Source organism: Athene noctua, chromosome 10 (genome assembly GCF_965140245.1).
Source record: "Athene noctua chromosome 10, bAthNoc1.hap1.1, whole genome shotgun sequence".
Lineage (NCBI taxonomy): Eukaryota > Metazoa > Chordata > Aves > Strigiformes > Strigidae > Athene > Athene noctua.
Window position 1 is genome coordinate 20,039,688 of NC_134046.1, and position 14,947 is coordinate 20,054,634.

The 14,947-nt window shown below is 45.9% G+C and overlaps 1 protein-coding gene across 2 annotated transcripts in view; it reads left to right on the top strand.

The window, feature by feature from the left end:
- BSN (bassoon presynaptic cytomatrix protein) overlaps positions 1-14,947 on the top strand; it is a 96,942-nt gene that overhangs the window by 22,949 nt on the left and 59,046 nt on the right. For both annotated transcript variants that reach the window (XM_074914672.1, XM_074914674.1), the window contains exon 2: positions 481-880. In XM_074914672.1, the coding sequence (XP_074770773.1) occupies positions 481-880 (400 nt within the window). The remainder of the gene's footprint in view (positions 1-480; positions 881-14,947) is intronic.

Sequence of the window (14,947 nt, forward strand, 5' to 3'; positions counted from 1 at the left end):
AAGTAGGTTGTGAGAAGATAGTTTAGCACACGTTGGCTGGCTCCCTGCAGAAGAGGCCCTGCAGTCTACAAACCAGAGTTGCTGCTGCCTCTTTGAGCACCAGTTTGTGCTGGAGAAGTGCTAATGGGGAGCTAGCTCTTGGCTGGCAGGAGGCTGAGCTACCCCAAACTTCTCATTTACATTTTATGTGCAACTTTCTGACTAAAGTTCAACTTGGAATACACTGAATAATTCAATTATGTCTCTGCTGCTGGGTTATATAAGAGAAAGCTGAAATTGCCCCTCATTTCATAAGGTAAAGCGTATCCTTCTGCTGATCTCAACAGTTTCCCCAGTTCACAGTGTGGTTTTGCTGTGCCCCCTCGGCTGAGCTGGGGCTTTGAGGGTGGAGAGGGTCCTTTGGGTATTTTCTACATTGACTGGCATCTTTTGAATGTCCTAAACCTGGGCTTATTATGTGTGTTTTTAATGGTGTTTCAGCACACTGAGGAGACCGGAGCAGCTGGATCAGGCCCCGGGCCAGCGGTCAGCATCCCCCTCCCTCGCACAGACTGCACCCAGCTCCCAGAGCCCGCGGGAGATGAGGGGCCGAGGCCAGCCCGGACCGCCGGCAGAGGGACCGCGGAGGATGTTGCAGGTGGACGCCAGGAGCCAGGGCTCGGGGAGGTCTCCCTCGGTGTCACCAGACCGGGGCAGCACCCCTACCTCTCCCTACTCACTCCCGCAGATCGCCCCCCTCCCCAGCAGCACACTCTGTCCCATATGCAAGACGACAGAGCTCACCTCTTCCCCTGGCCAGCCGAACTTCAACGCCTGCACCCAGTGTCACAGCAAAGTCTGCAACCAGTGCGGCTTCAACCCCAACCCGCACCTCACCCAGGTAACACCTCTTCCTTGGGTAGCCTTCCTGGCTGGTTTGGCTGGGTGGTGGGGTGGACACTGCCAAGGTTTGCAAGGAGACATTCTTGCTTTCCCCAAGCACAGAAGTTGCATCTTTGCTTTTGACAGCTGTAAAGCATTGGCCAAGAGCGAGGACTCTGCTGGCTACTCAGGGAATAATTGCAACAACATGAGTTTTAACGAGATGAGGAAGGGGAATTAGTTAAAGTGAAATGGCAGAGCACTAGAGAGGTTCAGTCTCTGTTGCTGAGACCTCAGAGCACTTGGCTGAGGTGAGGTCTACGTACACAAAATTGTCCTGAAGTCAAAGGACTCAACAGCAGGAGGGAAGCAGAGGGGTTGGTGGCAACCCCAAGGTGCTGAGGATCTTGGATCCTGACTCATCCCAGGTGATGATGTTTTGGTGGCAGATGAGTTTCAGACAGCATCATGCCTGGCGGCAGGAGAGAAGTGTGAAGAGTCGTGCACAAGATGATGCCTCTCTGGGGGAGTGTTTTGTGGGATGTGTGAAATGGATGCGCAGGGTTCCCGGAGGTGGATCTGGCAGTGGCGGCAAGTAGGGGGTGCTGGGGCTGGCTCAGGCTTGGGGCTCCCCGTGCCAATCTGTCAGGTCAGATACCTCCACACAGGGTGGGAAGCGACGTGGATGCTTTTTGCAGCTGTTAGGAGCCAAACCATGGGGATTCCTCCTCTCAGGCTTAATAACAGGAACTTTAAGTCACGATTTGGAAAGCCACTGTGCCACTCTCTTATGTGAGGTAACATGATTCAGGCACTGAAGTCCCCAGAATACCCACATTTTATTGCCAGTAGCTGTTTCTGGTAAGCACGTAATGCTTGCTCTTGACACCAGACATAGCAGTTTCTAAACACCCTTCTTTGAGAGAGACTGCTGCCTTCCAGTCCCTTTTCCTGGCAGAGGGAGAGTTGGGATAGCTAATACCCCTGGTATAGTGAGATGTAGTTAGCTGGGTACTGCTTTTGTGCCTGTGTAAAGAGGTATTTACAACTGTGAAGTTCAGTATAAGGTGTCAGATCTTAATGAAGGGTCCTATGGTGGAAATTCAGGCTCCTGCAAGGAAATGCCATGGGTCACTTCTCTGGTTTACTTTTAAATAGATTTGCCAAACATTTATTTTGTTGTCCAAGCATTGCATTGTTAGTTGACTACTCTGAACAGTATGAACTAACCAGCAAATAAACAAACAAAAAGCACCAATTGCTTGGTTTTTGGTCAACTTGGACCTTGTCTCCTCTGCCTTGTCCCAAGAGCTTTCCCACAGTGGGCTCTGCGGGAGACTTTCCGAGTCTTTCTTCCAGATACCCACATTAAAATGTGTGTGTGTGCACAGAGTTTCTGTTTAGCATCTCTAGGCCTCTTTGCCCTCTGAAATGTGATTGACTGTGGAGCGTTTTTAAACATCAAATCAAAAAAAATTGGACCTGGGATGAAAAAAGATGCATTTTTAAATTTGTTTGTTCTGAGTTTAATATGCATTTCAACAGCAAACAACCTTAGGACTTGTAAGTAGGTCGCTGAGGGAGCTGGGGAATGAAAACTGTTGTCCAAGAGAAGTGTTTGCAGCTTGTGTGTTGGCAGCCTGTGTGACAGGCTGGCTGGGGGAGCAGTGGTGGTTACTGCCTCGTTGAAGTGTGACTCGCTTTCCTCAGCATAATTACTTGTGCTGCTATTCCAGTGTCACATAGCAAGGTGTCTGAAGCAGTCTAGTGGCATTAAAAGGTTAACAGGAGGCAGCTCGCAGGTTGCTGTCTTTCTTGATAGTAGGATCCTGGTTGGAAAGGACAGACCTCCAGAGGTCACCTAGTCCAACCTCTGCTCAAAGCAGAGATCAGGTGAGGGAGCGCCGAGCTTCATCCCATTGGGCTTCAGAAACTCCCAAGGATGGACGTGCCGGTCCCACCTGCTCCACTGCTTCAATGTCTTCCCAGGGAAAAACACCCATCGAGTCTGGTCCCTCACACCCAGCAGATGCTGCAGGGTGGCTGCACAGTATTGCTAATGAGGTGATTTGTGGGGTTGCATTTTCCATCTGCATTTCCTTATGAGTATGTTTTCATGTGAATAGTCGATGTTTCTACTTTGTGCTGCAGTAGATACAGATTTGAATTTCTCTTTCAGCTTTCAAGGCTCTTTAGCAAGATTAAATTGTCAAAAATATCACATTTTCTAAGAAAAAACAAACCCAAGAAAACCAAAATTATGTTTTATTTGGTACATCCTGTCCTGCACAATCTGTGGGACTGCCAGAAACCGCAGGTGTGGTGAGGTACTTGTTTGGCATGATGATTTCTGTAACAGTTTTGAGAGCCTGGTTTTGAAAATAAAATGTTTATATAAGCTTGATGTGTCTTATATATATATGCATACTATAAAATAGCTTTTATATATATAAACCTATATATATAAATAAAATAACAACAGTGTATGAGCTGTAGTCCATCACACTCCATCCTACTACTTACAAATACCAAGAGCAGATTTCTCAGAGGAGGGTTAACTGTACCTCCTAGCAAAACACTGTAACTTGATAATTAGATGATACCTTCTGCTCAAGCATGTAATATTGAAATATTTTTTAATATTTTTAAAATTTCTTTGAAGTATTAAAAATACTATTTTTCCTTTGAAATATTTTTAACATATTATTTTTCCTTTGAAATATTTTTAACATATTATTTTTCCTTTGAAATATTTTTCTTTGTATTTTCTATTTTATTCCTTTTCATGTGGATTGATGGTCATTTTATCTTAAAAGCAAGTAATGAGTTTCCATCATGATGAAGCAGTTGGCCTCTGTAGCATCTTGAGTTGATTGCTGTCTGAGGAAAAAAAAAACTTTTTTTTGGGGGGGGGGTGTTATTCACTGTCCTTTTATTCCTTTGAGCACCAGCTCATTCTTGTTTCACAAGACTGGGCAAACAGAAGTTCCTGTCTGCTGCCGGTGTCACTCAATATTTTACATGTAGATAATTGTATTCTTCCCTCTGTTCATCTCCGTGCTCTGAAATAACTGCTGTCATCGTTTTCAATTTGGTCGCGTGCTGGCGTGCCAGCTTTCTCATTCATTCACTTATTCCTGAAGGTCAGTGCTCTTGCCATAGACAGTTTATTTTAAGCAAAGGAAAATGTGAAGCAGGGAGCTATGATGGCACCATTAAAACCTAGAAGTTATGAAATAGCATGGTAGAATGTAACAGTTTGCTTATGCTGTGTAGGAAATAGGTTTTTGAATGGAGATGTGTTATTTTTAAAAGCAATATTGCAGACCTAACATTCTAGTAGTATTTTTAATTTCTCATTAAAACTTTTTTTTAGTTTTCCTCTGAGTTGTCTTTGAGGAGTTTTTTGGACAGCTTGTTCTTCAGGACCATACTAGCAATGCTGTCATCTCCTCTGGGGGGAATAGCTCGGTTTCGAGCCAGTACAATAGGTTTAGAAAATCCTCTTTTTATACATCTTTCACTTTGTAATGCTGCTCCTGTGGCTTTCGTCTGACTGATCCTGCAGCATGTTCATCTGATTGGATTTGCTCTGTTTGGTATCATAAGGAGTAACCTGCAGGCATCCTTTCTGTTTCTCTGGGGTTTTGAAGTGCCACTGCATATTGCTAATTTGATAAATTAATTTCTTCTTCAGTATTCTCTTAAAATCTGTGTGGGTTGCTTTTAATTCATTTTCTCCCTATCCTAAGTGCTAAACTAAAAAAATGTAGAACTTGGTTTTGATTTTAATGAAGAGCAGCAACACAGCATTAAGATATCTGTTTTAGTGCTGAAATGAAAACTCAAAATGTCTGGCTGCCTAATAGGTTTGCTTGGACCCATTTGGGATTATAGAAAATCTTTGTGTTCCTCCTTAAGTTTCCTATGTGCTTTTTTCAATTTGGAATTGTGTTCATCATATGCAGTTTCATAAGTATTCAGATGCATGCAATAGATAATTTTTTTTTGCCACCCTGAATAAAGGGAACATATTTATACATGTATGTTCTTCAGCAAATTACTTTCTTTTTCAAGTCCCTGAGCCATTTTGAATGTATCTGTTGCATTTGTGACTGTATGAAGGGGTCATACTTGTTAAACTTCAGTTCTGGCCCAAGTTTTTAGCTCTACTTAGGGAGGTTGAAGACATTCTTTGTACTTTTTGCACTATGAATATAATGTAATATAAAATGTTTGAGAATAAATCTGTTCCCTACGTGCTCTGTGCCATGTAAGATCATCACCAACCTTTGATCATGGACCTTCAGCAAGTGGAACATAAAAGTCTCAGGGATGATTAAAATCTTGCTGGTTGGTTTCCCAACAGTGGTCAGGGTCATTTGTCAGGAGAGGAAACCCTCTTGAGTTATCTGTAGTGGGAGGAGATATCCACAAAACTCATTTAAAGTTTTAGGTAAATGTTTGAATTGTAATAATAAAAAAAAAGACTATAGGTTGAGGAGATGAGAATGAGATAGTTTAAGTATGAATGTATAGCGTAGGGCTGCATTCATCCTATCGTAATGTAACAGTAGATGGTTTTCTGCTCAATAATGTAAGAAAAATTGGGTAAAGTGAAGCAAAGAAGGAGTTGGGGAAAGGAGAGGGATGACGAAGTACCCAACAGAGCATCTCTGATAGTAGGAGTGAGGTTTGTCAGTGCTGGAGGGATGGCCTTAGTCCAAAGCCTTCTCCAGCCCAGCCTTGCCAGCAAGAGCTGTGCCTGCCTGCAGCATGATCTTGTTCAATTAGCAAATTTAGCAAATTAAAAAACAAAACTGAATGTCACTGAAATTGTGAAGGTGTTCATATCCTGCTTTCCCTAAAAGCCTGTTTCTCGTTTATTTGATTGTCTTAATTTCATACCTTGCAACATGTTAGTGCCCAGTTTTCAGTAAAACCTACTATTTTTGTGAATTAAGAGCCCAATCTGAAGTATTTACACTTCAGGAGGTTTTGGCTTGACTCATGACCACTGCTTCAGCGGCCCCACAGGCAAAGGGGCTGTGCTTAGGGGTGCCAGGGAGGCTATTAATTCTACATTAAAATGATGGCCGTTATTAATAGCAGTAAATCCCCAATCTCTTCCTCTCATCCATCTCATCTCCTGCCTGTCATTCATTGAACATCCAAACACTTACAGGTCTCTGATGCCTGCTGTGTAAGCGTGGGCAAAATCCCTGTTGGCGTCAGTGATTTTACCCTGGGGTCTAATAGATGCTAAAACAATTTGGTAGGGAGTAGCTGGGTGCAGGTCCCTTGCAGTCTGGATAGGCCTGAAGTCATTGGAGCACGACTAATTTATGTTTCTGTAATTTATGTGGCTTGAAGCCATGTTTTACAATATGTTGTGCTCTGACACGCTCCCCTGTTGTTCCTCAGTGTTAATGTGGTGGTTTCTGGGACTCTTGGCTGTGTCCAGCAAGCTCAGAGAGCGCCAAGGGGTGAGCACTGGAGGACTGGATAAAAAGGGTATTTACTTGCCAATAGATAATTAAACATGATTTTTAGGAGAGTTTTAATCTCCCCTGTCTCTCTCTGCCTGTTCAAACAACCAAAGCGGTCCTTCTTCTTGGCTCTTCATTGAGAAGCTGCAAGGTGATGCCAGTGTGGCATCTCCCCAATTTCCAAGTTTTCTCTGGGTGCAGCAGCTCTGTGTTTGGTTTAGCTCTTTGCAATGGAAGTGATGGCAGAGGAGAAGCTGTGGGATTACATTTACACAGTCTCTTCTCTTACTGAACGGCGAAGCCAACAAGGTTTTCTCCTGCCCTTGGGACCTCGCTGGCTATTCATTTTCCTGACTGTGAAGCAGCCTCCAGCCCCAGCTGTTGGCATGTGTGCAGCACCACATTTTGAAGGTGTGTTGTGCTTGTGCAGAAATGTGATGTTGTATTCAGAGATTCTAGTTCTCCGGCCCCTTAAAGAATAGGTGCTGGATCTGGGAAATGCTGAATCTCAAAAAGCAGATTATACAGTGGGATAATATTTAACAATAAGTGTTTGTCTGATCTGGCATTCCTTGGGGGATTTCACCCCCAGGTGTTGCCCTGATAATGGCTGTGGTAGAGGAGTGAGTAGCTGGGGAGGTAAGGCTGTCGGGCTGGCTGTGTAAGCAGTGGTCCTCCCTTCTGCACCTTTCAGCAAGTTCAGGAGTATTTTTTCCCCCCTGTGATCAGGTCAAAACCCAGGGTGCCTTTGGGCAGGCAGGATTTTTGTGCTGCTGTGGTGTTAGGCAGCTCTTTGCGTCTGTATATGGCAATGTTGCACCCCATATCCATCAACATTGCCGAGTTGCTGAGTCAAGTTGCCCATTTCAGGATGATTTCTCTTTCGAGATCATCCTTCTTCATGATATAGCTGTAAAAATAAATCTGTCGTTAGCGTTACGTTGCAGATCCGGGAGAAATTTTCCATTGGATCAGGCTGCACAATAGGAGAGAAATGAGAGTTTTATTCCGATTTGTTGTTTGTTTTTAGGAGAGCTTCAGCCAGCAGTGACCTATACGTGCAGAGTGTGATGCTGTTTGCAGGAGCCAGGGCTCATCGTGGCTGCTGCCTTCTCATAAAGGATCAGTTTTGGGATGTGTTTGTGCTGAGAAGCACCTGCCCAGGCAGGGATGCTTGGCCTGGTCTGCTCCTGCGCGGCAGCTCTCCTCCCCAGTACTTGGGGTTAGCATCTCCACCGTAGGCTGGCTGGGACCAGCACTCAGGAGGGATGGGCCCCCTTGGAGAAGCCCTACAGCTCTCTTCAAGAGCACCTTATGACCAAGACACTAAAAACAGGCTCTTTGTGATTGCAGTGAATATTCTGTATTTTTTTTATGGTGAGAAAAATATTGATAGGAACCTTGAATTTATCACCCTGTACCAACAGGCTGTGTGTGTATATCCCACATTTTAGTGCTTCTTCACCACTTAATCCCCTTACCCCTACACCAAGTATCCCAGCCTTCATTTTATCCTGTACCTGCACTGGTGCAGTGAAGGGTGCTTCTGTTATCTCTTGGTTGGGCTTTATTTATTTCTGCTCTATTGTTTTTTTAATGGGGTGATTACCACTGAATAAGGCAACTAATACCAAGCTGGAGAGTAGCATACTTGTACTTGCTGAGCCTTTCTACATATAAATGACTCGTTTGCCTTTTTGGCCCCTGCTGCAGCCCGAGCAGGGGCTTCTCACAGCCGTCTGCAGTGACGTGCGACTTGTCTGTTCGATAGATCACAATTTCAGTTAGAGCCAACAAAAAAAAAGAAAAAGCTCATGAGTAATTCTGGCTGTTCCTCCCAGTGTGCCGCCTTTCGCTGCGCTTTGCGTAGATGATTCAAATAATGCAAAATTCACTTGCGGAAAATGTCAAAAAAATATCTTGGCTGAACGGTTCCCGGTGACTAATGGGGCTGGTGTTGCTCACGGTGGCTCCCCTCTGCTGATGACTGGCTCTGATGAGCCGTGGCAACAGGGACCCGGCTGCGGCGACACATAAGGGTCTGTGGTGACGTGTTAAATTGTTCAGAGGGGATGGGAGAGTGTGGGTTCCTGCACACTGGAGCAATGCTGCAGTGGAGAGGGGTAATAAAAACAACTGCAGGTAAAGATGAATACTCCTGGGATGGGAAGTGTCCTGCTTTCTTCTTGGCATCTTCTGTCAGTTGATAAATACCAAGCCCAGCAAGCCGCACGCACTGAGCCACCACCGCCCGGCGTCGTCCTTCCCTCGGTACATTCAGTTACAGCAAGCTGTTTGCTTGGATGAGACATGGTTTTCCTCTGGCTTTCAACTCGCATGTTAGTTTATCATTAAAAATAAAAGCAAGCTGGGGATCAGAAATGGCTGTCAAGCTCTCCTAAGCAGAGTGGGGCACCGAGTTAGAGGCTCCCCGTGTTTTTGAAAGCTCCCCTGTGTCTGCTGCTTGCTTCCAGTTCCCTCCCCTGGATGTCCCCAGACAGAGGAATAAGATCATTTACGGCCTGTGGTGGTGGATGGAGCTATTTTGCTCATGCGGATGCTGCTCAAGGTTTTCCTACCAGTCAAGCAAGTGAAATCTCACACATGGTTGAGTGTCCCTCTGCATCCCACTCACTACACACAAAATATCCCAGAGAGCAGCAGTTGCACAGGGCTTTATAGCCCTCGCTTTTACGGTCGTGTTTGCAGTGCGTGTTTGGTGGTAAAACGCTGGGCTGCCTTTGGGGAGTGCTTAGGAGGAAACTTCAAGTGCTTTCAGTGCCTGACAGGGATTGAGTGAATCCCAGCTGAATGAAATCCTGTTTACCATCTTTCTACGAGCGGCAGAGAGCAGGGTGGTTATAATGGGGGGTGTCAGCCGCTCTCTGCTAGCACCCACTCCGCACCCGCTACTGCACTGTCTTGGGGGCCACATCTCTGGTGCAGCAGAGGGGAGCCTGGCAGGAGAGCCCCAGCGCAGGAGATGCCGCAGTCTCACTCTTCCCACCCTGGCTGGTAGCGACATATGAGGTCTGTCTGGTCCTTAAAGACAGTGGTGCTTGGCAGAGGTGGTGACATCTCGACAGTGTCTTTTGGCCTGAATTTTACTGATCACTGTTTCTATTTATAGAGCTGCATGGGCCCCCATCACCAGAACCCAACTTGCTTCTTTCTAATGCTGTCTTTGGTCTGTCTCTTGACCATGGCCATGATTAGGTGCTAAAAAGGGATTTATGTAATGTAAGGGGACTGAAAAGTATCAGAGACTTCTGAAAACAGCCCTGTGAATGGAGTAAGGTGTTTGTGGGACAGAAGTTTGTGCCTGCAGAGGTGTTCCTCACCTCACCACCTTAATTCAAACTCGTACAGTTTTGCTTCCAGACCTCTCCCTCCTGTTGTACCCAGCTCCTTATCTCAGAGATGTAATATGCAGCCGTGCTCCTGGGCAGCCCTTATCTGAGGGGGGTATGGTGCTAATTGGACTATGAAAGCTGATTATTTAAATTCTGATTAAAATGCTGGTTTATTTAGGCTGTAAACCTTTTGATCAAGGACAGCTGAAGGGTGGGATGTTTCAGTTCTGGATTCGGTTCATGTTGTAAATAGGCTGTGCCGTTGGCTTGGCTTTCTGCTCTGAATGAAATCAAAGCCAAGTTGTTGGAGTGGCTCAATAGGGAAATCCAGAGAGCGAGATGTGATCTTAATGGCATGGGAGTAGACTGTGCAGCAGGTCTGTGGGATTAAAGGAGTTAAGGCATGGACATAGCATGGCACTAAACCAGCTGCAAGTCGGTTTTGAAGATTGAAGAGCCAGTGTGTCCCGCCCCTTCCTCCCTTGCTTCACTGCCCTGCCCACTTTGATGCCCTGTTCTGCTCCTGCATCTTAATGAAGTCCCAGCTGCTTGTGCAGCAGCCCTGCTGCTGGGTTGCAGCTCACAGAAAAACCCCGAGAAGGAAAGAAGACTTAACATTGACTTTTTGCTCCCTCCTCACCTGGTCTGTCACGCTCTTGCTATGTCCAAGTCGTAGAATTAGACTGGCCAGACCCTTGAGATCCATGGAAGAGACCCAAGTGGTAGGCAGGACAGATGTGCCCATCAGTCTTATGGAGGGGAAGTTTTGGTGCCCACCTATCTCCAGTGGCCCTCTCCCCCTTCTAATAAGCATGACACAGTATTCCTGTTAGACAGAAACAGAAGCACAAACACTTGGACTCGTATGTTCAGCAAAGCCTAGATTATTCTGAATCATCCAATATTCTTATCAGAGCTCTACAGACAGTGCTTGCATCAGTCACAGCACAGGCTAGCGGAGTTGGTGGCAGCGCTGTGCCTGTTTTAATTGCCACAAGCGAGCAGCTATTTGAAGCCCTGTCCCCAAAGAGCGAATGAGCTTGTCACTGCATGTAACTCAGTTTTGTGAGAAACACGGGCTCAGCAAGCATTCCCTGTTAAAAGTCTGCTAAGGATGCAGACGTTTAGGGGTGCAAGGTGTAGTGCAACAACCAGCTGGGCGTGCCAGAGTGGGGGCACTGCTAGTCTTAGCTCTAGGAATGGGAACTCCCCTTGAGATTTTGCTTTTGTTTTTTTTCCCTTCTCTCAATTGCAGAGTACCCCGGTGCCTAAAGATGTACACGGTGGGGGGGAAGCTGGAAAGGCTGTGTCCCTGCAATGCCTTGAGTGTGGAGTTCCTCCAAAACTAGCTTCATCGTGGCTTTGGGATTCACACTGGTTCTGCTGAGCCCTTCCTGTGCTCTCAGATGTACCACGTCTTCTTTCTTCCCTGGGAGACACCCCATGTTTCTCCTGATCTCCTTGGAAGGCACTGCTTGCTGCCCCTCCCACCTGTGAACAGAGTATGATGTCTGGTAGATAAAATACCAGGACTAGTGGAAAGGTCTGGCTGAAAACTAGTGGTCGGTGCTAAAATTACTCTGGGGACCTGAGGAAGGGTTGAATTACCTGAATTTCTGGATTCCTCAGAAATAATGACCGTATTTATTGTGGGGAGAGGCTTGTCCTTGAGCACACCTGCCTCCATTTTGCCTGTGATGGGCAGGACATATTCTACATATTGCACAACCTTTTGAGCTTTGAGAAAAGCAAATACCCTTGGTTTTTGATGGAACACAGTGTGCTAATACAAGACCAACAGTGCTGGGGCAGAGGAGGGGTCCTCCCCAAAAGGTGAAGCCCAGTTATACTGAGCCCTTGTACCTAGATGTGCTGCTTTCATGTAGTCCTGAGCAACCTGCCCAAGGGACCTTGTCAGACTGAGGCATGAATCTTGACGTTTTGAGGAGACCCAGGTCAGTACTGAGATGCTGGGCTAGGCCAGCTAATGCCCTGAAATTCGTTTTTACAAACTCTAACTTATGTTCTGACCTGCCATATTCATTTTCCAGATGATATGATTGTGGCTTTCAAATTGGAGACCGCTTTGAGAAATATCACCAAAGGGCCATGCTGCTGCTGCCATCTGTCTTTGAGCTGCTTCTGGGATCCCATTACTTGCTCTTAGCAGACGATCGTTATTGCTTTATTGAATTAGGAAGAACAAAAATCCAGCAACTTCTGAAATATTGTTTTCCATAACTAATTCCAGGTGCTGAGACCCAGGGGACATGTTGAAATGTTTTATGCAGATCCTGAGCATAAGTTTTTTACAGGTTTGCCCAGAAAAGCCCCATGATCTGATAGTTTTGAAGGATGTGTCACTTGGAGGGCTCTGAAGCTCCAGCACCACTGCATTAAGTGATCTCAAAGCCATGCCACCCCAACCAAGAGCCAACATTGACCACTACATTACTTTTTCTAAAAAGTGAAGGCTTCATTACCCCCCGATGGTTTTGGCCAGCTCAAGCTCTTGCCCCAAGTCCCCCTTCTGCTCCAGTCAACCCCTTTTCCCACGTCCTCCAGCTGCAGGCAGTTGCCCCATGCCGCCCAGCCTGCATCCCACTGGGGAGCAAAGGTCTCAGCGTGGTGAGATCCTCTGAGATCCTCTCCCTGAGTGAGTGGGTTACTGTGCACTGATGAGCAGGATCCCCCAAGGTGGTGTTAGTCATGCATGGTGTGCTATTTTGCATCCTAATGCCATGGTTCAGACCTGCTTCTCCTCCTTTCCTTTCTCTGCAGAGTGCCAGGCAAGCCAGGCAGGGGGTTAACACCAACAGACAAGGCTGTGGGCAGATAAAAGCTTATGGGAAGGTAGTATTTATTTGGATGCAAAATGCTTTCCCTGCCCTGGTGCACAGGTCCTGCTGCTTCCCTCTTGCTGGCCAATCCATCCCTTATCTGCTCAATTTAAGGCAGTTCAGGTCTGATTACTTGTGGTCAGCACGGCTTCCACTGTTCAGCTGGAGGTTTTGATGCACAACACTTGAAAATTATGAGTGAGACCTCTTCAGCTGAACACCTGAAAATGGAGGGAGCAGCGATCGCTCCCACTATCTCGCCTGTGAGAAATGTGCTGTAGATCAGTCAGTCCCCTGGCTGGTAATTACACTTGAGTTGCCTGGGTTTGAGGTCGGGGAGTGTGACGAGATTTATTGTTTCTCTCCAAAAGTGGTTTCTAATTGGCATTGGAGCAAATCAAAGAGGGATGAAATCAGCTTGAACTGTGCGGTTTGCTCCTCTGTATTTTCCTTTCTGTCTGGGTGAGCGTGGAGCAGTGCCGTTCCCGGAGCAGTGCCGTTCCCGGAGCACTGCAGCTTGTGTTGCCTATCACCCCATCCAACGTGCTTCGTGCCTGCAGCAGCAGCACCGGTGGAGGGGACCTGGCATGGAGGCGCGGGCACATTCAACACCTACACACAATGTATTGAGCTACAGGGCTTGACTAAGAAATGCTTTTATAGAAGCCGTGCACCTTTTCAGTAATGTCATGCCAAAGGCATGGAATGGCTGCCCAGAGATAGCTGTCTGTCACAGCTGCAATGCTTTCATCAAAAATGCACTATTTACAAGTAAGAGAAGCTTTTTTTTTTCTTTTCCCTTGGCCTGACAAGTTAATTTGAGATTTCATTAAATACTGGCCCGCTCCTTCAGATGGGGTTGTCAACTGTGATGCTGTGGACAGATGCCCTCATTGAGGAGCTCTTAAATACTTTTTTCAAATGAGCGACCTGATTTATTCCTCTGGTATTTATTGCTTGTGTTGCATGCACCACTGTGTCCAATACATCTCCATTCTCTTTCTGTCTTCTCTTTGCAGTCACCAGTGCTAGAAATGCTGCTGTAGCTCAGCAGTGGGAGATCTGTCCTAGCAAGGGGAATGCTCCCCGTGCACCACCGGGTGCAATAGCCAGCTGCACGGGCAGTAAGGGGCTAAAGGCAACGTTAGCAGTTGCTGATGCTGTGTTTGCATAAAAAGGGTGTTCATGAGACAATTCTCGTGGTGAGTTTGGTGTTCTTTGTTGGTTGTATTTTTTTGTGTTGACCCAAAGCTGCTGCTGTTCGGAAGTCTTTCAAAGAAAAGCTAAGAAGCCCGAAAAGGTGGAGAAAAGATTTGCTTCTGTGATTTTTTTTTTTTGTTTCATTTTTTTAAATGGAACAATTCTATTTGATTTTTTTTTTTCCCTCTTCTGTAATGCTTTCTACTTTTGCAATCAAGGACTTTGCCCCTCGTTTGAGCAGACCGAAACTAGCTCTCATTGTAAGCTTGCCCAGGGTTTTAAGTTGGGCTTGAGAGGTCCCAGGCAGGTTGCTCAATGGTGATCCTTTGAGCCCCCCATCAGGAGGGCAGCAGAGAGCTCCCCTAATTGGGTAACTTCATATTTTGGCTGAGGCATGATAGAAGAGGCAGCAGGATTCTTTCTGATTAAGAGTTTATTCACCTTTCTGGGGTGTATCAGTTTAGAGCTCCATGGCGATAATAACTTTAAATCAGCAAGCAAAAATCGTGATTTGAATGACCAATTTTAATCTTGCTTTGCAATTAGCTTTTCTTTTTTGAAGACAGGGTGATTGCTATTGTAGACTGGCTTGCAATTAACTATCTCCTTAGAGGATATGTAATGGCTATAAAAACACAGTTAACAGTGATGTGGATTTACAGGTATCTGTTCAAATTCTAACTGTTTGCCTATTTTTGTGTTAGAATTGGTATATTTTACTTAGTAGATGATGACTTATGAGCTGAGTCCAGGTGCATTTGGATGGGGATAGGAATTCCAACATAGAAAGCCTATTCTATTTTATTAAAATAGGTAGCTGGTGACTGGACAAGCTGTTTCTGGTGTTTATGGTTGTACTTGTAAGCCTGTTTGAGACACCAGGGCTACCCAAGTGGGTGTCTCCAGAAGAAGGTGAGACAGGAGGTGGGTCTGGAGGCAGGTGGTCTGTTGGCTCCTTTCATTGGACTGTGCATGGCTGAGCTCCGTTCATAGCATGTAGTCCTTCAAAGCTGCTTGAGCAGCTCCTAAAAATGTACAGAAACTGTACCTGGAAATGCAGAAAAACATTAATTGGATCTGAAGGCCATGGAGGTGCTGTGGAGCCCCAAGGAGATCAAGACAAGGAGTTCTGCAGCCTGAAGGTGGTGGCCAGTCACCTCTAGGAGACATTTTGCATGTTGTGGCCTTGATGCTAGCATGTGCT